The following is a 26,530-nucleotide window of genomic DNA, read 5'->3' as shown; positions in this document are numbered from 1 at the left end:
GCGGCGGTCCCGGGACGCGGGGCTGACGTCTCGCTCCCCGTGCAGGCCGGGCCTAGGCGGGGCGGGCATGGAGGAGAGCGAGGTGCCGAGCAGCAGCGACGCGGCCCCGCAGGCGGCGCGGGAGGAGCCGTCCGAGAGCGGCGTGGGCACCTCCGAGGCCGTGTCCGTGTCCGCCGACAGCAGCGACGCCGCCGCGGGCCCCGCGCTCCCGTGCCGGGCGGACGACTCCGACGTGGGGCAGAGCTCCGACCGCGGCGCGGTGTGCCTGGTACGGGAACGGGCGGCGGGCGCGGGGTGGGCGCGGAGAGCGGCGGGGCGGCTCTGCCCGCGGCCCTGTGGGCGCCCCGGTGCCGCTGTCCGAGGCGCCGAGCTCCGCTCGGGTGGGGGGAGCGGCCCCGAGGTCGGGGCGCTCGGTGACAGCCAAAGAAACTGCCCCGACCCCGTCCCGTGTAGCAGGGTGAAGCGCTGCACCGGCGGCACTGGCGCGAGGTGGTTCCCCGAGCGCTCGACCCAGCACGCGTCTCTGGGCTGAGCTCTTCTGGCTCTGCTTTCTTTGCTTAGGAGGAGGTGTCTGAGAGCAGCTCCAGCACGGATGCGGTTCCCCGGATTTACCTGCCCGATTCATCCTCCATCGCGCAGTCCACCTTGGTTTCCAGCGTCTCCACCGTGAGCCAGTCCATCATGGTGTCGGAGTCCCCGCAGGTCCTGGTCCACTCCAGCGTCATCAGCGACGGAGCCACGGTTGTGTCAGACTCCACCGCGTCCACCTCCTCGGACCTGGGTTCTGCCATCGACAAAATCATTGAGTCCACCATTGGGCCTGACATCATCCAGAGTGAGTGCGTGCCGTGCTGCTGCCACTCGCAGCGGATCTGTCACCTGTCCCCGTGTGGGATGGGTTGAGTGGTGGGGCCAGGGAAGGGAGTTGCCTGGGAGGTAAGGGGAAATAGGCGCCTGCTATCCTTTCCTATACACCTTGTTCTTGTTTGGCAAGGTCTCATCTCACTTTGCCTTAGCAGCTGGTGGTTTTCTGTGCTGCTTGCTGGGTAGTAGCTCAGCCTCTGGCTTGCTGCTGCATTGGCCACAGGGCCACAGCAGCTCTGTGAAGACTCCATAAGCTAAGCCAGACCTCCTGCACCCTTTCCTACTCCCGTCAGGACTTGGGAGCACCACTTCAGCCCCAACCCCTGACAGGTACCATCATTTCCTCTCCTTTCCCTCCCCAGGCTGCATAGCTGTGACCAGTGCTGAAGATGGGGGAGCAGAGACTACTCAGTACCTCATTCTGCAAGGGCCCGATGATGGTAAGGGTACACCTGGGGCATTCCAGCTGTGGCTTTCTCTGTCTCCGAGCCTGTTCCCATTTTGGTAGTGAAGAATAAAATCTATAGGGGACGGTTTGTGTGAAAGCACGAGCCGCAGGGAGAAAGCTCCCAGGACTCAGGGCAGGAGTGGATGCCAAGTTTAGCTCTGTGCTCAAGGTTTATGTGCAGCCTGGGTGCAGGTGAAGATTTCCCCCTTGGCTGATCCAGCGTTGGTGTTTCAGGTGCCCCCATTGTGTCCCAGATGTCCACTTCTGCTCTGGCCAATAGCTTGGCAATAGAAGCTATTGCTGATGGGCCGACCTCCACGTGCCTTGACCAGCCAGGCCCTTCGGAGCAGTCAGAAGCTCTGGAACTGCCCGCGCAGCCGGACCAGGTTCGAGAGGCAGATGGTGGGGAGGAGCTGGACCAGCCGGACTTGGAGACCTTGGAGGAGATGATGGAAGTGGTGGTGGTGCAGCAGTTCAAGTGCAAAATGTGTCAGTACAAGAGTGTCTCCAAGAAAACGCTGATCAACCACATGAAAGAGCGACACTTCCAGCCAGGTGCGTGTGGTACTGTCACTGCTGAGGAGTGAGAAAAGTTTGTCTTACTGCAGATGGGATAACTGTTGTCTCTGGGAAATTATGAGGTGGAGTTTGAGTGTGAATACTTGTGCTGTCATACACTCAAGTAAAGAGGTGTTCTTCTGGATTCTGTGTTAGCGGGTTCAGCTTTGACTTTCAAGAAAGGACGTCCACGAAAGGGGGGTTCTGCTCCAAAGTCTGCAGAGGAAGAGGTTGCAGAGGAAGAAGAAGATGATGATATCATGGATGCTGGTGCTATCGATGACCCTGAAGGTAGGACTTGCTCTCACCACATCCTACGTAGCTTAGCCTTTCCCCTCATCTCTGTCTGATGTTTTGGGTCTCTTACCTCCAGAGGATAGTGACTATAATCCTGCTGAAGATGAGCCCCGTGGGCGACAGCCCAAGAACAACCGCACTGTCCCCACGTCCAGCGAGGAGAGGCCGCGGCGACGCCCAGGGAGGCCCCGCAAGTTTCCTCGCCTGGGGGATGTGCCCCAGGACATGCCCGAAGGTGGGTCAGAGCACAGTGTGCTATGCAAGCTCCTGGGAGCTCGTGGAGAGTGTGTGTGACGGTGCTGTGCTGTGTCCTGGCAAGTAGGAGAGGAGGTGGAGCCCCAGGTGACGTCCCAAAGCACACCCAGCTGTGAGCTGCAGAATTCAGAAGCAGCCAGTTCCTCTGGCCTGGAGAACGGGACCAGCGAGAGCTTGGCAGAGCCCAGCATCAGCCAGTCTGACTCGGAGAATAAGGACCCTTCCTCCAACACTGGCCCCGAGGAAGCAGACGTCGTCCCCAGGAGGCGAGGCCGGCCCTCCCGCCGCTTCCTGGGCAAGAAATACCGCAAGTACATGGGGCGCAGGTGAGGGGTGTGTGCCGAGCCAGTGCTGGGCCCTCTGGCCTGTGCCCAGGGCTGGTCCAGCCCCCGTTTGCCACCACACTTCTGAGTCCTGGCTCTGTGTGTGCAGGTACTACTACAAATCGCCCAAGCCCTTGATGAGGCCCTACCTTTGTCGGATCTGCGGCTCGCGTTTCCTCACGCACGAGGATCTGCGTTTCCACGTCAACTCACACGAGGCCAATGACCCGCAGCTCTTCAAGTGTCTCCAGTGCAGCTACCGCTCCCGACGCTGGTCCTCCCTCAAGGTGAGCACTGTCTGTCCTGTTCCCATCCCCACAGAGGGTGGCTGGTGGCCCCAGGCCTCATGGCACCCACTTCTACTCCTTGCAGGAACACATGTTCAACCACGTAGGCAGCAAGCCCTACAAGTGCGAGGAGTGCAATTACACCAGCGTGTACAAGAAGGACGTCATCCGACACTCCACAGTGCACAGTCGGGATAGGTAAGTGGGGTGAGTTCCTGAAGACTGTCCTGCAGCCTGGCCGAACATCACTAATATCACTTCTCCTGCCCTGGAAGTGCAGCCGTGGCTGCCACTTCACCTGAACTCTGGTCCTTTCCAAAATGGGTAGTTGCTGTGTGCAGGGGAGCTCAAACTCGGGGTTTGGCTGACAAAGGGTTTTTGTTTTTTTTTTCTCTTTTTCAGGAAGAAGAGAGCTGATCCGGTGAGTTCGACTTCCCTGTTGGCTTGTCTCTCAGCACTGTTATATGGGAAGAGGCATGTCTGTGTCTTCCACAAATTCCTTGTGCCTAGTTGAAGTCAGTGTTTCTGGATCAGCTGAGGAAAGGCAGCCCAGGTCCTGTGGTGGGGAGAGAGGCAAGGGAACTGGTGACCTCCTCTTGGCCCCTGTGAGCTCATCTTCGTGCTCTCCCTCCAGCCTCCAAAGCTGAACTCCTTCCCATGCCCCGTATGCAACCGTATCTACCCCATGCAGAAGAGGCTTACTCAGCACATGAAGACACACAGCACGGAGAAGCCGCACATGTGTGACAAGGTGAGAGGCTGGGGCCTGGAGGAGAGCTGGCAGCAGTGGGGCTGTACAGGAGACAAACGCTGCTTTTCTTTCTTCCACTGCAGTGTGGGAAGTCCTTTAAGAAGCGCTACACGTTCAAGATGCACCTGCTGACACATATCCAGGCCATTGCTAACCGCAGGTAGGAACCTGGCCGCAGCCTGCTGGCAGAACCAGCGTCTGGGCTCCCCTTCAAAGGGAGGGCAGAAAGCCCCTGCTGTCCGTGTGACAGATGGCATTGTCCTGGCAGGTTCAAATGTGAGTTCTGTGACTACGTCTGCGAGGACAAAAAGGTCCTGCTGAACCACCAGCTGTCACATATGAGCGACAAGCCCTACAAGTGCAGCTTCTGCAAGTACTCCACCTTCCGGGAGGACTTCCTGGTCTCACACATGGCCGTCAAGCACACGGGTGAGAGAAGCTGCTGCTGCCCCACGCCCTCCAATACTGCTTGGCCAGGGTGCAGGTTGGAGCGTGCCTGCTCTCCCTGCTGTCCCCTGGGGACCCGTCTTGACTCCTGCCTCCCGTGTCCCACAGGAGGGAAGCCCTTTGCCTGTGAGTTCTGTCACTTCACCACCAAGCACAAGAAGAACCTGCGCCTCCACGTGCACTGCCGCCATGCCGACTCCTTCGAGGAGTGGGCACAGAGGCACCCCGAGGAGCCGCCCTGCCGCCGCCGCCCCTTCTTCACCCTGCAGCAGATCGAGGAGCTGAAGCAGCAGCACCGCCAAGTGCAGGCCCCAGCTGAGCCAGAGGCCAGTCCACCTGTGAGTGCCACTGCCCACACCCCGGCTCCTCCCTGCTCCTCCCTCCTGGCTCACTGCAGCTCTCTGTCTTGCAGGCCCCTCTCGGCCCTGTCACCTACCAGGCGGTGCAGGCAGTGCCCGGGACGGAGCCTCCCATCCTTTCTCAGGATTCTCTGGAGGGGGCCACCATTATCTATGAACAAGGTGAGCTCCCAGAGAAGGGGAGGAGATGATGAGGAGAATGTGGATCAGTGCTGTGCTTAACCCTGGCTCTTTTTCTCACCTGCCAGGTGTGGATGGATCGGCAGAGCTCGCCACGCAGACCGCCCTGGATCTTTTGCTGAACATGAGTACTCAGCGAGAGCTTGCTACGGGCTCGCTGCAGGTGAGGAGGGCTGGAGGTGGCTGTGCCTGCTGCAGGGAGAGGCTTCCTGGCCCTCTGCAGTCTGTGCAGTGCCCAGCCCTGTTCCCTGTTGGACAGAGCATCTGCAGAGCCTTGCCTTCCTCCCGCTGACCTCTTGCCCTCCCCCCCAGGTGGCAGTAGTGAAACCAGATGATTCAGGAGAGGTGCAGGCCTCTTGTGAACCACAGGCACAGGAGGAAGGGGCGGAGCTGGATTCCTCTGAGCAGCAGCAGCAGAAGTTGGTGACACTGCACATGGCAGACCGTGGGGAGACGCTGGTGCAGGAGGCTTACGAGGAGGCGGCCCTGGGTGGCTCAGAGCTGCAGCAGATCACTATTCCCTTTGGCGGGACAACGGAGTACAGCATCATTACACCCATTAGTGAGGAGATTCAGGCTCCAGGCACGCTGTACAGGTCAGCTTTGTGGGAGGAGCCGGAGTCAGAGGCACCGCTCTGCTCAAAGAGGAGACCTTGAGCGGGGAGGGGGATGCGGTAGGTCTGCTCTGAGCCTGTCTTCTGCCAGCAGTGAGGAGGAGGGCTCTGCAGAGACTTCACACGCAGTCGTGGTGAGCGAAGCTGTGATGACAGAGGTTCTGAAGGACCATAACAACCACTACATCATGTCATCCGGTGTCCCAGGGAACCAGCTGCAACACATGGAGGTGAGGAGGCTGGGCTTTCTCTCTTTTGCAGGCAGCAGGGTGAGCGGGTGTGACTGATGTTTCTCTCTTAGCCCCTCAATGGAGATGCTGCCTTCCCTTTGCCGGCAGAGGGCCAGGAGACACAGCCAGCTGGTGTCAAGTGGCCCCTGGTGCAGTGTGTCACCCGGCAGCTTCAGAAGGACTCAACTTTGTCCCCCACCTCTGAAGGGCAAGAAGTCACGTCCCCCAAGGTCAAGTGGCCTGCACTCCAAGGCATGGCCAGGAAGCTCTCGTGCAAGGTTTCCACAGCCAAGAAGCTCTCATGCAAGATTTCCACAGCCAAAAAGTTTTCCTGCAAGATTTGCACAGCCATGTTTACAGGGAGAGCAGAAATGGAGAGTCACAAGAGAGCCCACATTGGGCCCAGCACCTTCAAGTGTCCTGACTGTCCATTCACTGCAGCCCTCTGGCCAGAGGTTCGGGTAGGTGCCCTGGAACAGCACTGGAAAGAAATGATTTGTAGAAACGGGGCTTCCTGACCCTGCCCTTGTCCTTCTGCCCCCAGAGCCACATGGTCCAGCATGCCAGCCTTCGGCCACACAAGTGCACCCACTGCAGCTTTGCCTCCAAGAACAAGAAGGACCTGCGCAGACACATGCTAACACACACCAATGAGAAGCCCTTTGCCTGCCAGATTTGTGGGCAGAGGTGAGTGAGTTCCAATGGGCTGTTGCTGCTTCTAGAGATCCAGTGCAGCTCCGGGTTTGAGAGGACATGGGATATTAGCAAAGAGCAAGCTGCCCTGACCCCAAGAGCAAGCTGTTAGAGAGGCTGTGCTCTTTTGAGAACAGTGCCTGCTGCTGGTAGACCTAGCTTAGTCTTCAAAGAAGTTGTGTGGATGGGGGGAGTTGGTATTTGTGAGCTAACGCAAAAGCTTTAGGAGCTAGGACAGGCCATGTCCTAGGACAGTGTGTTTGTGGTACCTGTGGGTATGTTGTCTGCAAAGACACAAAGGTCCTGTGTTGCCCATGGCAGAGTCCAGCTCACTCTTGTTCCTCTTGCAGGTTCAACCGTAATGGACACCTCAAGTTCCACATGCAGCGTTTGCACAGCTCAAAGGGGAAGAAGCCAGAGGCGCCTGCAGCTGCTGCCCAGCAGACCATCATACTGAACAGTGATGAGGACACACTGGCCACCCTGCAGAGTAAGATTTCTCCCTGCTCTGATAACGTTCCCCTGCAGGTTTCCAAGGGCTAGAGCTGCTCTGCTCTGGGAGCTTCCTGCTGCAGGTTAGGGTTGCCAGTGAAGCAGGACCCAGTGGGTGCAGAGACCAGAGCGGTGTCAGTGTGCCATTGCCAGCTGCAGGGACTCGGTGCTAGGAGCAGTCCTGCATAGACACTGGCTGCAGTGGTTCTGTGCCAAACAGGGGACCCTAATAGATGGGTTGCATTCAGACAGCAGCGGTGCCGTAGACATCTTATGGCTGGGATGGGAAGTGGAGTTCACCGTCTGATGTAGAGGTCTGGGTTTTACCCACGGTGACCTCAGGGCTCCTTCACGTTGGGAGAGTTTGGTTTAACTTCTCATCTTCAGTGAGCAGAGCTGGGGGCCTGTCCCAGCCTGGCAGTGCCCCACCAGCTTTGTCCCCTTGCAGCGGCTCTGCAGTCCGGGCAGGCGGTGCTGGCCCCCGAGCGGCTACAGCAGGCGCTGGGGCAGGAGCACATCATTGTTGCTCAGGAGCAGAGCATCACGAGCCAGGTGAGTCACGCTGGTTGGCCGCTCCCTGTGGTCTGTGCTGGCTCCGTCCTGCCGCAGGGCTCCCAGTCAGACCCGCCCACACTAAAACAGCCCCCGGCTCTCGCTGACTTGCAGGAGGAGGCAACATACATCCAGGAGATCACTACCGCCGACGGACAGACAGTACAGCACTTAGTGACATCTGACAACCAGGTGAGGGCGTACTGCGCGCAGCACAGGAGTACGTGGAACTGAAAGGTTCCACGCAGCTGAAACTGGGACAGTGGGGAGAAGTGGGGTGGAGAAGGGCACAGAAGCCAGACGGAACCAGCCCTCTTGCCGTGCAGGGAGTGGGTGGTGCTGACCAGTTTTTTGGATGTGAATCCCTGTGTTGGCAGGTTCAATACATCATTGCCCAGGATGGCGTGCAGCACTTGCTTCCCCACGAGTACGTTGTTGTCCCGGAAGGACATCACATCCAGGTAAGCTTCAGGCTGGCTGTTCCCTGTACAGTGGGTGAGTTCGATGAGGGTGCCGTGTGTTGGGGTCACCTCCTCATCCCTGTGGCTTGCTCTGCTCGAATTGCAACTCTGGGAGGCAGGGAAAACTACTGGCCCTAACACAGCCTTACTGCAGCTCTTGTCTTCAGGTACAGGATGGTCAGATCACTCACATCCAGTACGAACAAGGTAGCCAGTTTCTCCAGGAGCCACAGGTAAGGAGCGGGCAGGGACTCACTGCAGCAACTGTGGCCAGGAGGGACCCTGTGCAGTCCTGAACTCTCCTTATTCTCTCCTCCCTATAGATCCAGTACATGCCTGTCTCACCTGAGCAGCAGCTTGTCACCCAGGCTCAGCTGGAAGCAGCTGCTCACTCAGCAGTCTCAGGTAGGACAGGGCCACACTCTGGCAGTTCTGTCCTCCCACTGCTTGCAGGGTGCCAGTCCTGCAGGGGAGTTGCTGATGCCCGTTAGCAGCTGCTGAGATGCCGTGGTGCCTCAGTCCAACTCCGCCTGCAGGGGCTGCTCGATCGCTGCAGCTGGCAGGGCAGCCCTGCTGCAGTCCTTGGCGGAAGGGCTGGGCTGGGTGGCCGCCTGACTGCCCCCGTCCCTGTAATTCTGGGAAGCAGCTGACGATCTGTGGGGGGAGATCTTTGCTGAGCCCAGCATTGTCACTGATGCCTCTTCTCTGCAGCAGTGGCTGATGCTGCCATGGCTCAGGCACAGAGCGTGTTCACCACGGAGGCAACGGCTGAGCAGATCCAGCAGTTGCAGCAGGGAATCCACTACGATGTCATCACGCTGGCGGATTAGCACTGGTGACGGGCCTGGCTGATGCTCAGGGACATCCGTGCTGAGCAGGACAGCGGCAACCAGCGGGAGCCTCTACAGCCAGCAGTTGCCTTATTGCTTTGGGGCTACGAGGGACGTGCCTGAGTGGATGCCAGCAAGGGCGTGCTGCTGCTCTGCTGCGCACAGCGAGGGTCCTGCAAGTCCTGCCTGTCACAGGCAGCTGCCTTGAGCGGAGACTGTGCCGCAGCCGAAGCGCCGGGACGCTCTGAGCAGTGGCGGCACTGTGGCGTGGCCCTTCTCTGCCTGTTGCACTTGACGGTCTGAAATCCCTTTTCCTGAATCATGTCTGTGGGGGCCAAACTCAGCGTCTGCCCGGGTGCGGGGGAGGCGGGGGGGCCGAGCACAGCCGGGTGGGGCAGGGCGAGATGCTGAGGTGCGTTCATCCTCAGCCCCCCCACCCCTCAGTCCCGTGGGGCACACGGGCCGGGCTGGGGGCAGCCTCCCTCCCTTGGCTCCTCCGGCCTGCGGGCGGGCGGCAGTGGGGCTTTGGACTGGAGGAACCTGACACGAGGAAGAGGCAGCGTAGGTGGTGGAAGATGTTCTATTTTTCTTCGGCGGAGGGATGGACGCTGTGGCGAAGTTGGTTTGTAAGGCGTAAGGGGAGGGGTTCGATTCTGATGTTCTCAAGCTTTGAATATGCTTATGAATAAAAAGAGATTGAGAGCCCGGTGCGTGCTGCCTGGGGGCTGGGGTCCTGCCCGCCCGGGGCCGGGGCAGCGCTGCCTTCCTGCTGTGCAGCACGTGGGCTCTGCGCTATCGCTTCCTCGCGCCGCGGTCACCTTGACTTCTGGGCTGCAGGCATGAAATTAATCGAGTGGTAAACAGCCTAAATCCCGTGTAAACTCTGTCCCAAACTACACACGCTGCCCCTCCCTGAGCGGATTGTCTGGAAGTATTTACATGTGATTATAACAGCTAATCTCGGAGTTTTAGTTCGATGCTTTTGCATTAAACTGATTATCTCCGGAGGGGAAGAAGGCCTGGAACCCCCTAGACACCGAGAGCGGCGCGGTCCGGCCCTGCACCCACCACAGCCGGGAGGGCTGCGCTGCCAGGGTCCTGCCACAACTTGCAGGGACTGAGCACGGCACTGGGGCTGGAACTATCCTGGGGTTCTGTGCAGAGCCCGTGCTCTGTTGCTGCTCCATAGTCCTCGGGCAGCTCCAGCCCATCTGCCTGCACGTGCCCCTTGCGCAGCCAGGAGCAGGGCAGCTGGTGGCCGGCAGCCTCAGCCCCCGCTGGCTGCTCTGCACCGCCCTGTACCCGTGGGGCTGTGCCTGTGTCCTGCTGCCAGCCCGGCTCCTGGTCCAGCTGTGTCCCTCAGCTGTGCGCACGGCGGTGGCCCTGCCCGTCCAGCTGTGCCGCGCGGGGTTAACAGGCGCTTTCCTAGATTACGGCCCCATTATCTAATAAAGCAGATCCGCTACGAGGCCGCTGCGCTGACTGGGGCTGGCGGAGTCCTGTGGGGACAAGGTTATGGGGCCGCAGGTCGGCCCCGTCTGCCCCAGCTGCCTGGTCCCGTCCACCCCTCTCCGCCCCAGCCATCCTGCACCGCCATCCCCTCCTGGCATGCAGGTGTCCTGGCAGCCCTGTGGTTTCCGGAGTATGGGGCAGAACAGGGAGGGGATGGGACGGGGTGGGTGGCAGCGGGGCACTGGGCTGCTGCTCATGGGGGCTGCGAGGCCACAGGGCCCATGTGTGCAGCTTGGTTGGGGGCCGCCGCTGCCTGCGGGGAGCCCAGGGATGCTGTGGGTGAGCCCAGGGATGCTGCAGGGCTCATTAGCTCCGATGACCTTCCCCTTCCCGTCCCTGGCCAGCACTAAGCGGGTTTGTTACATATTTAATATCCTGAGAGCGTTATTAGTCGGTATTTAACGACAGATACAACCTGGGGGATAATCCCGCTCTGGGCGGGGGGTGTGTGGGCAGGAGATGGATGGGGGGCACCGGGACCACAGCACCGCCTGCCCCACACCTCCGAGTCCCAGATCTGCACCGCACAAAGGGCCCTGGGACCCTTCCCCTCCTTTTGGCCCCTCTGCAGACAAGGATCCGGCTGTGGCCTCCTGCACACAGCTGGGACAGGGTGGCCTCAGCTGCTTCCTAACACAGGCAGTCGGGAGAGCACAGGCAGCTGAGAACTGCCCCACACCACGCTGGGGGCTCCAGGGTTGAGAATGGTTCTAACAGGGCCCAGTGCTGCAATAAAGCTCTGTGTGCTGCATCCCTGTGCACGGTGTCCTCGCATGCGCCACATCCCATGGCCACTCATGGGGTGGCGCTGAGCCCCCCAAGTGCCCCCCACTCCATGCACAGGGTCAGGGGTGCGGGTCCTGGCGTGGTGCTGCTCCCATCCCAGCGGGGCTGCTCCCTGCCTGGCAGTGCCCATCAGGGGGACAGCACTGCCCCGGCTCTGCACTGTGGCTTTAAGGGGCACTGCCAGGGCGCTAATACGCTGATCAGTCACCCGCCACCACGGACCCCACCCCGATATAAAGCCCTGGAGCATCTCCCGGCTGCAATCCAGCAGCATGGCAGCGCCTCAGGGTCAGGGGAGCCCCAGCCGGGAGCTGAGGGGCTGCGGGGGACCATGGGGAGCCGTGCAGGGCCCCCCACCTGCCCTGCTGCCCTGCCCCATGCTGTCGGGGTATCACCTACTGCCGCCCCCCCTCCGCCTCTTGGCTCCCATGGTAAGTGATGCCCAGCAGCTCCTGGCGGCCTGGGAACCCCTCCCAGTCTGGGGAGCTGCACCTCCCCACCCACCCCAACCCCATTGTGCCTGCAGGTCCCTCCGCCCTGCGCGGTCCCCATGGGGCTGTGCCCGCCGTGCTGCCGGCAGCCTCTGCCCGCTGAGCCGGGGCGGGTGAAGGCGGGAGCGGCGCGGGAGAGCAGCGCGGCACTGAAGGCCTGGCTGGCCCGGCACCCCCGCAACCCTTACCCCAGCAAGGGCGAGAAAGTGATGCTGGCCGTGCTCAGCCACATGAGCCTGACGCAGGTCTCCACCTGGTTCGCCAACGCACGCCGGCGCCTCAAGAAGGAGAACCGAGCAGGCTGGGGGGCACGCGGAGCGGAGGACAGCGAGGGGACCCCACCACAGCACCCCCCCAGCCCCAGCCCCAAGCAGGATGGGAGCGAGAGCAGCCCCACGGGGGGGCCAGGCCCTGAGAAGGGTGAGCAGCTCCACAAACCAAAGATCTGGAGTGTGGCAGCCATGGTGGCACCTGGCCCTGAAGAAAGCGGGGGGACAGACGGGACACTGGGGCAGGAGTAGGGCCCGGCCCCTACATCCACAACATCCTGGGGCCACCACCACCCACGGCGCTGTGTGATGGGGGTGCACATGGGGACGGGGACACACAGGGATGGGGACAGGGGAATGGGGATGTGCATGGAAGGGGTGTGGGAGGGAGAGGGTGACAAGGGGCATCAGGAGGTCCTGGTCAGGGGAGGGAGAAGGGACCACAGGATGCAGAAGGTGAGGGGTACAGGGCAGAGCTGTATGCTGGTTTTTAATGTTCCTAAGAACTAGGAAACGGAAATCAAAAATAGACTTTGCTCTTCTCGATAAAAGTAATAAAACGGTTAGCGGTGTTAAATTAATCCTTAAAAAACAAAACCCACGGAGGTTAAATACAACCCAGAGGCTCTGCATAAAAACCACAAGGAGACTACAAAACAGCTGCAAAGACGTCTTTACACACCAAAGGAACTTCTCTCCTCCGCTCCTCTCCGGTACGGTACACAGCGGCGGCGAACACGGGACTCACACACGTGGGAAGGAGACGCGGGTGCGACGGGCACAGCCCTGCGGGGAGCTCGGGCGCGCACACACAACTATTTACACTGTGGGCACAGCAGTGCTGGTGCCAGTCCGGCCGCAGGACCCCGGGCTCTGCCCGCGCTTCTCCTGCACGTGCCGGGCTGCGGCCGCTGCTGGGGTTCCTCCAGGTGAGCGCTGAGCCTCGTGCCGCCCTTGTCGAGCAGGAGGAGCTGAGAGCTGGCCGAACGCTCGCAGGCTGCGAGGAGTCCCCGCAGCGCCGCTGTGCAAGGAGAGGATGGCGGTGCTGCGCGCGGCTGGAGCTCAGCGCCGGGACGAGGCGCTGCGACGCGTCCCCAGCACGGGCACGGGGCTCGGCCGCGCGGGTCAGGGCGAGGGGAAGGCGCAGAGCTCCCGGCACAGGCACTGGCAGAGGCTGCAGGAGACGCAGAGCAGGAGAGCGGCGGGCAGGAGGCTGACGAGCGCGAGGCCCAGGCCGTGGTGCTGGCTGAGCAGCAGGTAGATGCCGAGGGGCAGCGAGCTGCAGTACAGCAGGCACAGCGTGCCCAGCAGGCAGCGCGGGGCCGCTCGGCACCTCCGGGCACGGCTCTTCGGCGCGGGGCCGCGGCGCTGCAGCCGGAGCACCTCCAGAGCGCCCAGCCCCTCCGGGGGCACCGCGCCCGCCGGCACCTCCAGGATGGTGACCACCAGGCAGTCGGGGCCGGGCGAGGGCTGCAGCACGCCGGGGGACAGCAGGACCTCGGGGGGCGAGGGAGGGCCCCGCTCACCGTGCGTCGGCGGCGCCGGCCCCTCGCCGTCGTCTCGCGGCCGCTGCGCGTCCCCGCAGGGCACGGGGCTCTGCCGGCGGCAGAAGGGGCAGCGGAGCCGTCGGGGGGACGCGTCCCCCAGGGCCAGCATCCGGCGCAGGCATCGGGCGCAGAGGCGGTGGCCGCAGAGGAGCACCGTGGGTCGGCGGGTGCGGGCGTCGTAGCGGCTGTAGCAGATCTGGCACTCCGGCTCCTGCGCCGCGAGCTGGCAGCCGCCCCGTGCGCCGTCCGCGCGTGCCATGGGGACGGGTCCTGGGGACGGGGAAGCCCCGCTGAGCTCGGAGCCGCAGCCCACGGCCAGGGCCCGGCTCGGTCCCCGCACCGCAGCGGCCCCCTCCCCAGCGGCGGCTCGGCCCGGCTCCCACCGCCGGCACCGCTCGGCTCCCTCTGCAGCTCCCGCGCCCGGGCCGGGGGGGAAGGGGCTTTCCCGGGGACCGGGAGCTGCTCCGCACCGCAGCGCGTGGGGGCCGGGATCCTCGGCGCAGCTGACGCCGATCGCCACGCACCCAGCTCCCCGCGTCCCCAGGGCAGGGCCGGCTCCGCACGTGGGGCTGCGCCGCTGCGGCCCCCCCCTCCCTCCCCCCCTTCTCCCCCTCCCGCTCCCTCCCGTACCTGCGGGGGCTCCTGGGGGGCACGCGGCGGGGGCAGGTCCGCCCCATGGGGAAGCGAAGGGAGCGCTGCGGGGCCGGCCCAGCCGCAGGGACCGCCGGCATCCGCCGCGCCGTTGGCCTGGCAACGCGGAGCGGGGGGCGGACGGATGCTCGGCTTCTTGGCTGAGCACGGCCCCGCAGCTCCCGGGCAGCTGCAGGAGGGGCGGTCAGCTCCGTCGTTTGACCGCCATGACACGGCAATTAAATACTTAATGAGGTAATTGGCCGTTACCTGAGGGAGAAAGACAAAGGAGTCCTCCTCCTTCTTCGGTGATGATACTTCCGAGCATCAACGCGTGCCGGCGGTCGTCTGCATTTCAGGAACAGCCTGCCCTGCTTCAGCGCAATGAGGAGAAGGGGAAAGTGCTTCGCCAGCCGCTCCCTTCGCTGCCCGAGGTCTCCAGTCTCCCGCGAGTGTCACCGGAGGAGGGCAGCTCCCTCCCGGTAGCGGGAAGCAGCGCTGCGGAGCCTCATCCCCTTTTTGAACTAGCAGACCCTGCCGCCTGTCTGATCAGTGCCGAGATCCATACGGGGAGGACGCAGCCCCACGAGGTTACGGGACCATGCGGCATCCAGGTGAAGCTCACTCACGCTCGTGCCATTTTCCTTTGGGACAGCAGAACTCTCACGGGGAGGGCTGACTTTCACCGAGCGCTCCATGGCCGGGGGCCTCAGGAGTGAGAGTGGGGAATTCCCAGGCTGCAGCGAGGCCGGCCCAGAGAGCTGCCCCTGCTGCTGCTGCCAGCCCGGCCGGCCCATGTTTCTCCCAGGAGGGACCCGGGCTCGTTTGCTCTGTTCCGCTGAGAAGGCTGAGGGAGATGAACGGGTTCTTGCAGCACTAATAGTGAGACAAAACCAATCCCCTGCCAGTGGCAGACATCGAACTCACAGGTCAGGTTGGTTAAGGAGATGCAGGATGGTCACAGAGGAATAAAACTCACCAGGAGTGAACAGCAGCCTGGCACAGCTCACCCAGGGGCTGCGCTGCCTCCGGCCTTGGGTGCTCTCAGCACTGAGTGCTGAAACCACAGCACCCGGCACAGTGCTGGCAACAAACTCCTGCTGGTAAAGCTGCATCCCAACCTCCAGGGGCCCCGCTCCACCAGCTCCCATGACAGCAGCAGTCAGACAAGGCGATGGCAGTGGTGTCTCCCAAAGAGCTGCTTACCTCCGGCCGGATACTCCTGGTTCGTTCCCCATCAGCTTTCTGGTTCAGGCAAGAGCATTTCTTCAAATGGTCTCCACCCTGTGCCCACCTCCCCGCAGTTGTTACCTGATTCTTTGTATACCTCCGCCTGCTTCCCTGCCTCAGGTCACCGTGGAATTACTCAGGCTGTTCTTACCCAGCTCTTTCAGCCTCTACGGCATTAGTCCCCTTCTCCATGACCTAAGGCTTTTATACACTGTACAAAACCCACTGCCCTTTTTCTAGGTATACAAAGACACGAGGCATCTCAGTAATGTTACAGCAAAGCTACCCACGTTTTCATGACTGGTATCTCTTGTTTGTCAGTGTACCTTCTATCACTCCATATTCTAGGTAAAATACCACTCCACGTTCTGGGTAAAATATTACACAGTTGTCAGAGAACTTCCCCAGTCATTTCCTAGCGTTTGGCCACATGGATTCAAAGTATCAGCTCCGCCAAACTAAGAACCGAAACCTTGTTTCTTCTATTCAGAGCGAGACAGAGGTGAGGGCATGGGACGACTGCAGGCCCCCGGCCAACAGACGAGGAAAGGCACTGACACGGGGCAGAGCTGTATGCTGGTTTTTAATGTTCCTAAGAACTAGGAAACGGAAATCAAAAATAGACTTTGCTCTTCTCGATAAAAGTAATAAAACGGTTAGCGGTGTTAAATTAATCCTTAAAAAACAAAACCCACGGAGGTTAAATACAACCCAGAGGCTCTGCATAAAAACCACAAGGAGACTACAAAACAGCTGCAAAGACGTCTTTACACACCAAAGGAACTTCTCTCCTCCGCTCCTCTCCGGTACGGTACACAGCGGCGGCGAACACGGGACTCACACACGTGGGAAGGAGACGCGGGTGCGACGGGCACAGCCCTGCGAGGAGCTCGGGCGCGCACACACAACTATTTACACTGTGGGCACAGCAGTGCTGGTGCCAGTCCGGCCGCAGGACCCCGGGCTCTGCCCGCGCTTCTCCTGCACGTGCCGGGCTGCGGCCGCTGCTGGGGCTCCTCCAGCCACGGCGCCGAGCGCTCCGCCCCGTGCCGGCCGGCCCTCTCGCCGTCCTTCCACCCAAGCGCGCGTCCCAGCTCCGGCCGCCCCCTTCCATCCACGTAGGAGCACCCCCGGGGCCGCCCGCTCCTCCTGCCGCCCGCACGCGGGTCCCTCGCCCTGCAGCGAGGCCGTGGCCCAGCTCCTCTCCTTGCCGGCAGCCGGGCGCTCCTGGCGCTGCTGGGCGGCGTGCAGTTCGCGGGGCAAGGCGGGCGCCGTGAGCTGCTGGGCAAGAGTTCCCCGGGCCGGCGCCGCGCAGCCAGCAGTCTCTCCGCCTGCCCGGCAAGCCTCCTCGGGGCCGCCGGCACCTCCCCTGCTGCCTCTCACCTCTGCGCCTCAGTTAGCATTGGTCTCCCGGCTGCTGCTTTGCTCCCGGCCCAGCTCTCGCTCCTTGTCTGCGGAGGAGGAGGACGAGGACGAGGAGGACGACGAGGAGCTGAGGGTCCGGCCCGAATGCTTGTAGGCCGCAACGAGTTCCTGCAGCCGCTCCGGCGTGGGCTCCCACTTGGCAAAGCCTGCGCTGTTCTGCAGGAAGAGGACGGCGGTGTTGTGCACCGCCTTGTAGTACATCTCCTCCCTGCAAGAAGAGACAGCAGGCGCTCAGCATCTCCCGGTGGCCCACCTGCCAAGAAGTCACACCACTACAGGCAGATATTCTCCCCGCCACCTGCCTCTCCCCTTCCCGCATGTAGTTTTTAGGACAAGTATTCTTCTCCGTCCTTTTCATTCATTATTATGTGGAAAAGAGGAAGGAGAGTGCCTTCCTTCTGCCTCCTTCTGAATGACATTGAATTGCTGAGGCGCTCTGGCAGCCCAGGAAACACTGCTCGGCTGTGGCTCGCCAAATTGAAGAGCTGGCAGAGGGACACAGAGCGTCACCACAGCACGACATGAGATAAACAGCTCATACTGGACTTGTACCCGAGGAACACATCACTCAAAGCTTTTAATTAGTGAAATACCTCAGCAGTCAGTACATGAATGTGAAAACCCACAGCACTGTGGATTCCGTAACACCTCTTAAAAACCCAGGATGCGCAATCTTTCCTTTTCCCTTCCTTCCATCGATTCCCACTCAGGATAAGATTATTTCTGTCACACAGCTCCCCTAAGAAGCAGCTCATCAGAAAGGCACTCCAGGAAGGGCCCAAGAGGAATGCCTACTTTTTGCAGATGTGCTGAGACCCGCTGCGGTACTCGTGGTCGAAGGCTGACAGGATGAGCTGGTGCCGCTTGAACTTGCTCTGCTCCATGCGGGTCAGGGCTGGTGTGGGAGGGTCCCTCCACTCAGGGATGAAGACAATAAAGGACAGGGGCTCACTGGAGCTCTCCAGCAGTTTCTAGTCCGAAAAGAAAACCATCTTAACCTTGGCTGAGCAATGACACACCTAATGCCTTCTCCAAAAAGGAAACTGTTCTGCTTCCAGAGCAGTACAGCTGCAGTCACAACCTTCAGCCTTCTGGTTAACAGCCCTCTTATGAGCTTGTAAGAGCAGTGGGGAGCAGGTGACCGCATGGCTCCATTCAGAACAACACGGGTAAGTGAACATACCTCAAAGTGAGAGACCATGGCATCCATCAGCTCCTCACAGAAGGGAGGATTTGCCTCAAAAGACCCACTTATAGGGAAGAAATCCAGGCACGGGCTAGAGGAAAAAGGCAAAGATCATTATCAGAGAGGAAAGACTTCTTATTCATTTCCTCACAGAAGACACTCATACTCAAAATAACTGAATTCTCAGCAGTACAGGGCCTGCCACTTCTCCATAGCAGAAACAGTCACTGGGACACATTCCATCTGTGGTCACTGAAGGCTGACTGCTGATGCAAGCTGACTGCTTGAGGGCCCAGTTCTTCTTTGCTTCAGAACAAGGGCAAACACTGACAGACCTACAAACTGCATCATGTCAGGATCAGACAGCTCTGGCTAGACTAACTGCACGCTGCTGGTTGCTTCACTGCCAACCTGTGTCCACTCACTGCCTTTCAGTGGGCCTGAAGCACGCATCGTTCTGCGCAGCTACTGCCATGAGCTCCCAACACGTCAGCCTGTCCTGAATCACTGCTCTGCACACGTGCACGCACCCACACAGACACATGGCAAAGGGCACCAGAACAGAAGACTCACCCCCTGGATCCAAAATACCCGTCTGTATCCAAGAAGGCCGAACAGTACTGTTTAAAATAGCAATTCAGTGGCGAGGCAAAGCATTCAAAACTCACTCCAAAGAGCTTGTGGAGGGCTTCAAAGACGTGCACGGGAAGTGCCCCCTGCAGGCCAGTTCCTTCATACAGACCCACACCGAACATCATCTGAGGAGAGCAAACCCCGGTGAGTGGTGCCTGCACTTGCTATTCCTGCTGCTCCCTTCACGGAATAGGGACAAAAGCCTACACGTCCATGCACTCACTCCTCTAGGTATGCAGGGCCCCCTCGTCCTCTCTCAAATTCATGTAGGTCCCTTGAATGTTCCTAAGAATGCTCTTTAGATACTTTCTCCAGCTCAAGTCCTTTCAAACCAACCGTCAATTTTTACATATATTCCCCAGGAACCTTCAGTCAGGCCTCACAGCAATGTCAGGAACTACCGAAGGTTTTTCATTACAATTTATCCCCACCACTGACTCAGTTTAAGCCCTGTTTTGCACCAGGCTCCGAGAGCTGTGGACTTCCCAGAGCAATGACAGTAAGTTCAGCTCCCCAGGTTTTTTGATGCACAACAACAGTGACAAGACAGTACCTGGTATCGACGGAGAAGGCACCAAACCCTGGGTAGAAACTTTTCGAAGCCAGAGTCGTCAATGCAACTGTACCGATAGAGAAGCCACTGGAAGAGAAGGCCCAGCCATTAAAAACCAACAGCATCACCAAAGGTAAGACAGCCAGAACACAAGCATATCATGACATGAGAAGAGACACCGATGAACAAAAGGAGCAGGCAGGGCTCTGCATGAAGGCTTTTCAGCTCATCTGCTCTTACTGTGGGCATGAACTGCAAGCTATTCACTAGCATGAATGAATGTAACACATCAGCAGGTCTCTCTCAGCAAGGGCTGCTTTGTTGTGAGTACAACCATTCTTGCAGCACAGCGTGTACCCAAAGCACACACACAACACCTCCTAAGTGCTCCCAGCAGAAGGCTGACCCTGACTAAGGAGAATGAAGCTGTCCTCATTTGTGCTACTATTAGGGCAATACCAGACAGCCTCCACCAGGTCAGCGCTCTGTCCCGTTGCAGTCCCGTCTTGGAGGAAAAGGAGAAATGGAAGCTCTCATCAAAGAGCAATTTGCAACAGCAGTCATGCAGGCATGGCAGTCAGCTCTTACCAGCTTGCTGAAGTAGTTGCGGCTCACTTTCACCATTTCCCCCTTGTACCGCACACATGCCACATTGTTTTCCATGTGCATTTCCACACTGGGGAGTGGTGGGGAGGGGATGGCCAGTCTCACTGGGTAACAGTACACGAGCCTGTCCTGGACTTCAGGAGCTTCTACCTCCGCTATGGAGAATAAAGAGCAAGGCAGCCCATTAGAATCCAAGGACATCTGGGACAGATCTTCCTTCCACTTCAGAACATGCACGGACAGGAATAAGGCTAAAGAGCAGAGTGATCCCTCTGAAACCACAGCGGTGGTCCTTCACAGATCACATGGGCAGCTACCTAAGTTCAGAACTGATTCCCAAAATTCCATCACCCACAGACAGAGCACAGAGAGGAACCGTATCAGTACTTCTCCATCTGTAACACAGTCGACCTGCAGACTTTTTGCAACCATTCCAACACCATAAGGCATGTTCTGGGTGAGTAAAACAATTTCCTTGTTGTTACTGTTATTTCAGTTTGCCTCAAAGTTATTCAAAAACCAGTAAATATTCCCAGGCTGTTAAGTGCAGCAGGCAAAGGAACCTTTCTGCCACCTTGTGGTCACCTATCTTGGACAGAAGCTTACCTTCAGCTTAGGCAGAAAAAAAAAGAGAGCTAAAATTAAAGATCAGCCAGAAGGCATCACAGACACATCGCTGGGTGTGAAAGCAGGCAGCAAAAACAAGCAGCAAAAGGCAGACACTGGGATCTGGAGGGACTATGTCTGAAGAGAGCTAGGACCCAAGGGGAAAAGGGCTAAAGAATGGTAGTGATGAAAGAAGCAGAGACCAAGGAAGAGGGAAAAGGTTAACTGCATACCAGATATATTGTTTTCTTTGAGGATGGCAAGATGCTTCTCCCGGATCCGTTTGACATATTCCAGAGATATGTAGTAAATCTTGCTGCAGATGCCCTCAACAGAGTCCTTTGCTGCAGCAGACACATGGGGCCCACACTGCTTGCGTAAGTGCTCCAGGCGGTCCTGCAGAATCAGAGAACTAGAGTCTCTCACACAACCCACCACCTGACCCCCAGAGGTGTGCAGAGTCTCTGAACCTTTGTTGCTTCCATTTCACAAAGCGGAGGAAAAGCAATTACAGCCTTTTCAAGAAGGATCTTTGTCTGGCCCTGAACACCCCATCCTTTCACAGGCCCACTGTACCCAGCAGCACAAGCAGGATACTGACCATGTAGTCCTCCTTAGAAGCAGAATGGTCCCGTCGCAGCCAGCTGAAGGTGTCCTCCACGTTCCATTTCACCACTTTCCTGCTGTCTGGTGATGCACTCCTGCACAAAACAGGCAAGTGAAATTAAATCCATGGCTGCATGGCAATATATTCCATACCACCACAACAGTCTTTTGTTAGTGGGGGGAACAGTGCTGGCACCTCAAGGCCCTAGCTGTCACTCCCCTCCACGCTTCCTGTGGAAAGTGCTTCCAGACATTTGAATGACTAGGGACTGCCATGCTCTTGCCAAAACGCAGTGTAACTGTGTGCTGTCCTCTCCTGTGGCAGGAAAGGCCGATGAAGGATTTATCTATTAGAGGAATGGCTCATTCTGATCTTGCCTTCCATTATCAAATATAGCCACTGCTAGGAACTTGCAACTCTGAGATAACTACCCTGTTAACAAGCTTCAGTTTCTTCCCACAAGACTACCTTCCTAAATTCTGTCCTGTGGCAGAACTCTACAGAAAAAATATATGTGGTGTAATAAAATATCATTTTAAGTTTGTTCCTCTTTAATACCAGTGAGTGTCCAAGCACTCTTCTATTATCTGAGGGATAAATGACAAAGGCATTCCACACTCAGTGCTTCAGATTCTTGCCTGTCTCTGCATACATTCAGCTTCCCAATGTTTCCTTTCACTCTAACATTACCATCAAAAGATAGCTCCAGAACTATTGTTTTTCTCCCATGTGTTCCTAACTTTGATTATCCTCAGTAAGAAGAGGACCAATACTGAATAAAGAGTGATACAGTAGCTCCTCTTAAAAGTTGCCATTAACTTCTTCTCTTTTCTGAAACTGGCAGCACCACAAGAGGAACACCCACCTGGATTCAATCAGCCGTTTTGCAGCCTCAGCATACTTGAAGAGCAGTCTCTTGGCTTCTTCACGGAACTTAATTCTGGATAGCCTGAGGTAAGTACAAATTCACATGCATCAGTTTCACAGTTGCAATGAAGGCCAGGTCCAGTTCCCAAAATTTTAAATCACCAGCACCTGACCACTTTATCAGCAAAAGTAAAACACAACAGTAGAAAACTAAAGCAGGTAAATCACTGGACTAGCCCAAGACAACAACAACCCCAAAATTTGTCCTGTCTTTCAACAGTACCTGATGGGAATGTCATTCATGATTTCTCTGAACATGGAGGGAGACACTACTGGCTCGCAGTCACTCGGTAAAAGAGGATCTGTCCCTTTATCAACCACCTTCCTCTCCAACATCCAGCGGTTAAAAGACTCCCTTGGGGGGTCAATCCCTGGAGAAGCACAAAAAAAGGGTGAAATTATATGACAAAGAAATATCCAGGAGCTCCGACAAGGATCATCACATCGGAGGTCAGCTTAATGAGAATATAATTATCAAATAAAGAAATCACAGGGAGGAGAGACACGAACCAGAAGGAAGAACAGAGCAGTACTGCAGGACTGAGAACACAAATAAGGGGAGCACAAGAGAAACTGACCCTCTCGCTGCTGGCAGAGCTCACGATAATGTTGCCGCAACTTGAGGATGAGCTGGGATCGAAGCAGCTCCACTTCGGGGTGTGGAGAAAGCACTTCAGATGGTGCCTTCTGCTTAATCACTGCATTTGTCTGAATATCCAGGTCCCAGTATACTCTATGACAGAAAGAAATGTCATCAGGATGATTGGATCATTGGCTAGTTATCAGATATTAAAGATGTTTACTGGGGCTGTCTTACCAGCCAGGAAATTGAACTATCAAAGACTGCTTGCAAAGCCAGAGGAGGCTGTTACGTCCCTCAAGTTATTCTCCAAAGACACTTGGAAAATCAGCTGTCTCTACCCTACCCCCAAGAACAGAAATGAATGGATTCAACTCACTCAGTTGGTCGTAGAAGAGCTGCCTGCTGCTTATCTTCAGGTGAGACACACCATGCCTTCAAAACAGAGCATCCTGGCACACTGGGAGAGCTGGGGACTGGCTGAGTGACTGGGGTCCCCGGAATATCCGACTGGGAGAGTAAAAGATGAATTACTGCTCTCACAGAGAAAGGTTTTTACACAGTATACCTAACAGACCTGTACCAGTGCTTCGCTTAGGATAACCAGTGAAACACTAGAGCATGTTTTGCTTGCACTTAGCATGGACATGTGAGCAACCACGCCTCTGTCATAATTTGTTATCTCTCAACTCCCATGCTCCACCTAAGACTGTAAGAGAAACGGCAAATTGGCAGGACGTGAGTGTGCTTCCACTTTTGTATTTCTGGAGTGTGAGCTGTTAAACCTTGAGCTGTACTAGGATGGCCTGATCTTGTACAGTTAAAAAAAAAAAATAGGTCCAAGCTCTGGACCCTCTGGGTTTCAATTTTGACAACACCTTTATGCCTGTTTGTTTCACAACACCAGACTCACCTTGGGCTTCTTCACACTGTTGCCACTTGGGGGAACCTCCTCAGAGAATCTCCTCTTCCTTTGCTTGCTCTCCACTGAGGTCTCTACCATTCCACTTTCCAGTGGCATAGGAGCCGCATTCAATCCCAGGGGGTCTGACTAAGAGCATCCAAACAACAGTACTCGTTAGTTCATCAGCTGCTACTGCAGAGTACCAAAGGCAATAAGCCCTTTTCACTTTCCTTTTCACCATCCCCAGCTCCCAAGTGGACAAAAATAATGACACTAATACACCTGCAGAAAGCTAAAAGCTTTTCTTCTAGACTGGTGTCTGTACCGTTTCTTTGGTTTATTTGTTTGAGACTTAGATGAGAAAAATGCAACACAGCTCCCCCATGGCAAGCCTGTTTGAGCAGTGCACCTGAACGAGGAACATTTCATCACGATTCACCAGATCCCAGCCAGACACTGGATGGGGAGAGGAGTTCTGCAGATATAGAAGACCCTCCCATACAGGCAATTTCACATCCCAGCAGAATATCCCAGTATTAGCACAGCCCCCTGAGATACGTGCTGACTTACAATGACATCGTGCTGTCCCAGAACAGGCATTTCCCACAGAGACTGGTTGGTGAAGCGATTGAAGTAGTACGGGCGATTCTCCCGCTTGCTCCAGCACTTCTCCCAGCCAGCCTGCACCAGCTCATCTGACAACACAGCAGGAGAGTCAGGATAACACCAGTACTGAAAAGCCCTACCATTCAGGTCCCCATTACCATCACTGCACACTGCGACAATCATCATTCCTAAACTCTGTTGATATCCCCATCCCACCTTCCCTTCCCTACTGCTGGGGCCCTTCAGAACCCTGTGGTGGGCGTTCTCAGAAGAAAAATCAGTACCTGGGAGGTCCTGTACGAGTCGCATAGGTTTGGGGGAGCTGGGCTGGTTCTGGTTGGAGGTGCCAGGTGAGTGACTCATTAGAGATGCCTCCTCCGCAGGGCTTCCGTGATTCTCATTGGCCATTTCTCAGCAACCACACTAGAAAAATCAGATAAAAAAATCCATGTCATAGTGGGAAAGATCCCAGATCCACTTGGCCCATTCAAAGTAGAAGTTAACTGGCAATAAAACGGGCTTGAACCAGTACATACAAAACAAGACCTAAGTCCTGAAAAGTATCAGTTCTCCCAAATACAACTAGCTCTGAACAGTACATCAGGGAGTTCTTGTGGCCAGCACTCCAAACGCTCACTCTCCAGCTACACATCTCTCCTACAACTGCAGTGCCTCATCCCACACAGCAGTACTGAGAGCACAGAAAATAAAACATGCTTCACTGTGAACATTTACCACCTCTACCATACTAGCAGTACCAGCCATGTCTGGTCTGCTATCCCTGGGGACAGTTTAAATCAGTATTTATACACACATAACCATACGCAATTTAAACAAAAAGCAGTTATTAAAAAACATCTGCTATATAAAACAGCCCTAGTGCTTCACTAATAACAGCTTTGGTGGCTCTCAGAACCACAGGCTAGGAGTGAGCAACTATGGAAGTATTTTCCTCATTACGTTCCAGACACGAACTAACTGTCAGGACTAACTGTCAGGTTATTTAAGCTTTCTGTATTTTTTCATTTACATAACAACAGTTATGCAAAAGAAAGTCTGTTCAAACACTAATGCTTCTCTTAATCATCATTTAATATCGTTAGCTGTAAAAGAACAGCCAGGTTTTTCCTCTCATTCACTCTTCTTCCCCCAGGGAAGTTTCTGAAATAGCACTGTTGAGCCAATTACTACAGATTGCTGCTCTCAGGCAACCAAACTGGGGGAAACAAGGCGTTTTAAATAATTACTGTCTACCTCCGTTATTTAACTCTATTCAGGCCTTTGGAGACGCCCTACGCAACATGAGAGTTGCGTGTACACAATCTTGCTGTGTACATAGAATCTTGTATATAAGTGCGTTTTTAACTGAGCTGAACTCCCCATCCCGTCCATAAAAACATCGCCGGGCTTTTCAAAGGAAGAGAATGGCGAGAGCCGAGTTCAAGAATGAGCAGGTAATGCTTGCCAGGCTGTCTGCAGCACTGACAGTGAATCGGTGAGATGCAGGGCAGGGCTGAGGAACACCTGCTCCTGCCAACACTTGGGAAGACGTTTCCATCCTTCCCTCGGGGTAAGCATGGAAAGGTGCGAGGTACTGCAGAAACCCAGAGTTATGGCCTCTGCTCAGAGCTACAGAGATAACAACATCCACACCCACAGGCGAAAGCATCTGCTACAAAGCCTGCACCAACGCAATCCGTACATTTAATCAGCCCAGCGGTGAGCGTTGTGTAATATTTGTTTACTGACACTTCCTCCTGAACTCCAGCCCCGCTGTGACCTCCGCAGTCACACTCGAGGCAAATGCCAGCTGGGCAGCACCTCAGCCTCTCCGTATGGGCATTCTCTGCCAGAAAGCTCAGCTGAGGCCAAGGGGTCATGGGCTGCAGGTCAGGAACCTCATTAGTACTTCATTCAGCAGGAACTTTCCAAAAATGTTCAGCCTCCTCTTCTTAAAAAGGGAACATTCACCTGCATTCGCTGGTGTGTCATGCATGTTACATAGACAACATTATAACTAACTGTTACACGCTGATGGGAGCAGACCTCCCAAGGAAAGCCACCCACAGATGTTACAGAATAACGGATGGCTGCAACTCCCGCTTCTTACCACTGACAGCTCTAATTAGTGGTCAGATGGGGCTTCTTGTTTTTTCCCTCTCCTGTTTCTGAATAAACTAGGACGGGGGAAGTACACAAGCAGCTCTACCACTTTATCAGTTTGGGTTAGTATTAAATCCCAGCAACCTTCAACTCTGCAAAAAGGAAAAAAGAAAGCTAGCAGGAATCCTGACAGAAGGAATTCCACCTTTATGTGCCCGGTGTTGTGACTCAGACAGTGAAAGGGACCCAGAGCGATGGTTTTACGGTGATTACGGTATTGCTTTATACGCCACACGATGCATACAGTGCTTCACAGACACAGAACGCTGTCCCTGCCCAGAGAGCTTACAGCCTATAGGAGCAGCAGCACGAGCAGAGAGCGCAGCAAGGCGGCAACGGACACAAAGTGAAGTACAGCCAGCATTCGTTTCCATTTTGTCAAGGCGGGATTTCACACGGGACAACAGCAAACGCAGACAAAGGGGAGCAGCGACAGCCCCTGGGGACACAGCAGCGTTTTCTTTCAACCCCGAACCACGGGGGAACGGAGGGCACTGCTCGCTCCGTGAGCGCTTCGCCCTTCCCCGGGAGCCGCTCTCGGGACGGGGCTGAGCAGCGCACGGAGCTCCCGGGGCCGCCCGCAGCGTGCGGGGAGCGCGGCGGGACAGCGTGCCGTGCTGCGGGGCGG

General features: G+C 56.8%; 3 protein-coding genes across 7 annotated transcripts; 1 reads left to right on the top strand and 2 right to left on the bottom strand.

The window, feature by feature from the left end:
* On the top strand, positions 28-9,469 carry ZNF335 (zinc finger protein 335). 5 transcript variants are annotated; one of them, XR_002444292.1, is made up of 27 exons: positions 28-268; positions 562-835; positions 1,227-1,304; positions 1,547-1,867; positions 2,027-2,161; positions 2,244-2,402; positions 2,490-2,748; positions 2,855-3,032; positions 3,118-3,230; positions 3,435-3,453; positions 3,667-3,783; positions 3,867-3,943; positions 4,052-4,212; positions 4,339-4,568; positions 4,643-4,751; positions 4,838-4,932; positions 5,082-5,365; positions 5,478-5,613; positions 5,685-6,074; positions 6,158-6,300; positions 6,657-6,796; positions 7,247-7,350; positions 7,465-7,542; positions 7,728-7,811; positions 7,966-8,044; positions 8,135-8,216; positions 8,526-8,584. XR_002444292.1 is itself a non-coding variant. In XM_021416929.1 (27 exons), the coding sequence occupies exons 1-27, from the start codon at positions 68-70 to the stop codon at positions 8,639-8,641; spliced, it is 4,137 nt and encodes a 1,378-aa protein (XP_021272604.1). In that variant the 5' UTR covers positions 28-67; the 3' UTR covers positions 8,642-9,469. The 5 variants fall into 5 exon arrangements, 3 of the variants coding, with proteins under 3 accessions (XP_021272604.1, XP_021272603.1, XP_021272601.1); XR_002444291.1 differs by having other exon boundaries at positions 8,523-8,582; XM_021416929.1 differs by having other exon boundaries at positions 2,490-2,733; positions 7,979-8,044; positions 8,523-9,469.
* LOC110408334 (E3 ubiquitin-protein ligase RNF182-like) lies at positions 12,572-14,105 on the bottom strand. Its single transcript, XM_021416953.1, is given in 2 exon segments — positions 12,572-13,516; positions 13,877-14,105. Coding segments are annotated over 2 exon segments (921 nt in total). The 3' UTR covers positions 12,572-12,824.
* PCIF1 (PDX1 C-terminal inhibiting factor 1) lies at positions 15,671-24,162 on the bottom strand (the record flags this gene model as incomplete). The annotated part of the gene is given in 15 exon segments (XM_021416941.1): positions 15,671-16,739; positions 17,327-17,502; positions 17,715-17,808; positions 18,291-18,475; positions 18,904-18,990; positions 19,492-19,664; positions 20,349-20,511; positions 20,717-20,816; positions 21,588-21,671; positions 21,873-22,020; positions 22,228-22,382; positions 22,609-22,739; positions 23,143-23,280; positions 23,704-23,828; positions 24,024-24,162. Coding segments are annotated over 15 exon segments (2,124 nt in total). The 3' UTR covers positions 15,671-16,498.

The sequence above is a fragment of the Numida meleagris genome, chromosome 19 (genome assembly GCF_002078875.1).
Source record: "Numida meleagris isolate 19003 breed g44 Domestic line chromosome 19, NumMel1.0, whole genome shotgun sequence".
NCBI lineage: Eukaryota > Metazoa > Chordata > Aves > Galliformes > Numididae > Numida > Numida meleagris.
Note: the sequence above shows the minus strand (reverse complement) of the source record. Positions and strands in the feature narration are given on the sequence as shown.

Bases quoted from the DNA above. Each gene is read 5' to 3' on its own strand.
- ZNF335 (XM_021416926.1), top strand. From the start codon at position 68: ATGGAGGAGAGCGAGGTGCCGAGCAGCAGCGACGCGGCCCCGCAGGCG. The intron at 3,033-3,117 runs GTGAGCACTGTC...TACTCCTTGCAG, and splicing joins GACGCTGGTCCTCCCTCAAG to GAACACATGTTCAACCACGT. The intron at 3,944-4,051 runs GTAGGAACCTGG...TTGTCCTGGCAG, and splicing joins CAGGCCATTGCTAACCGCAG to GTTCAAATGTGAGTTCTGTG.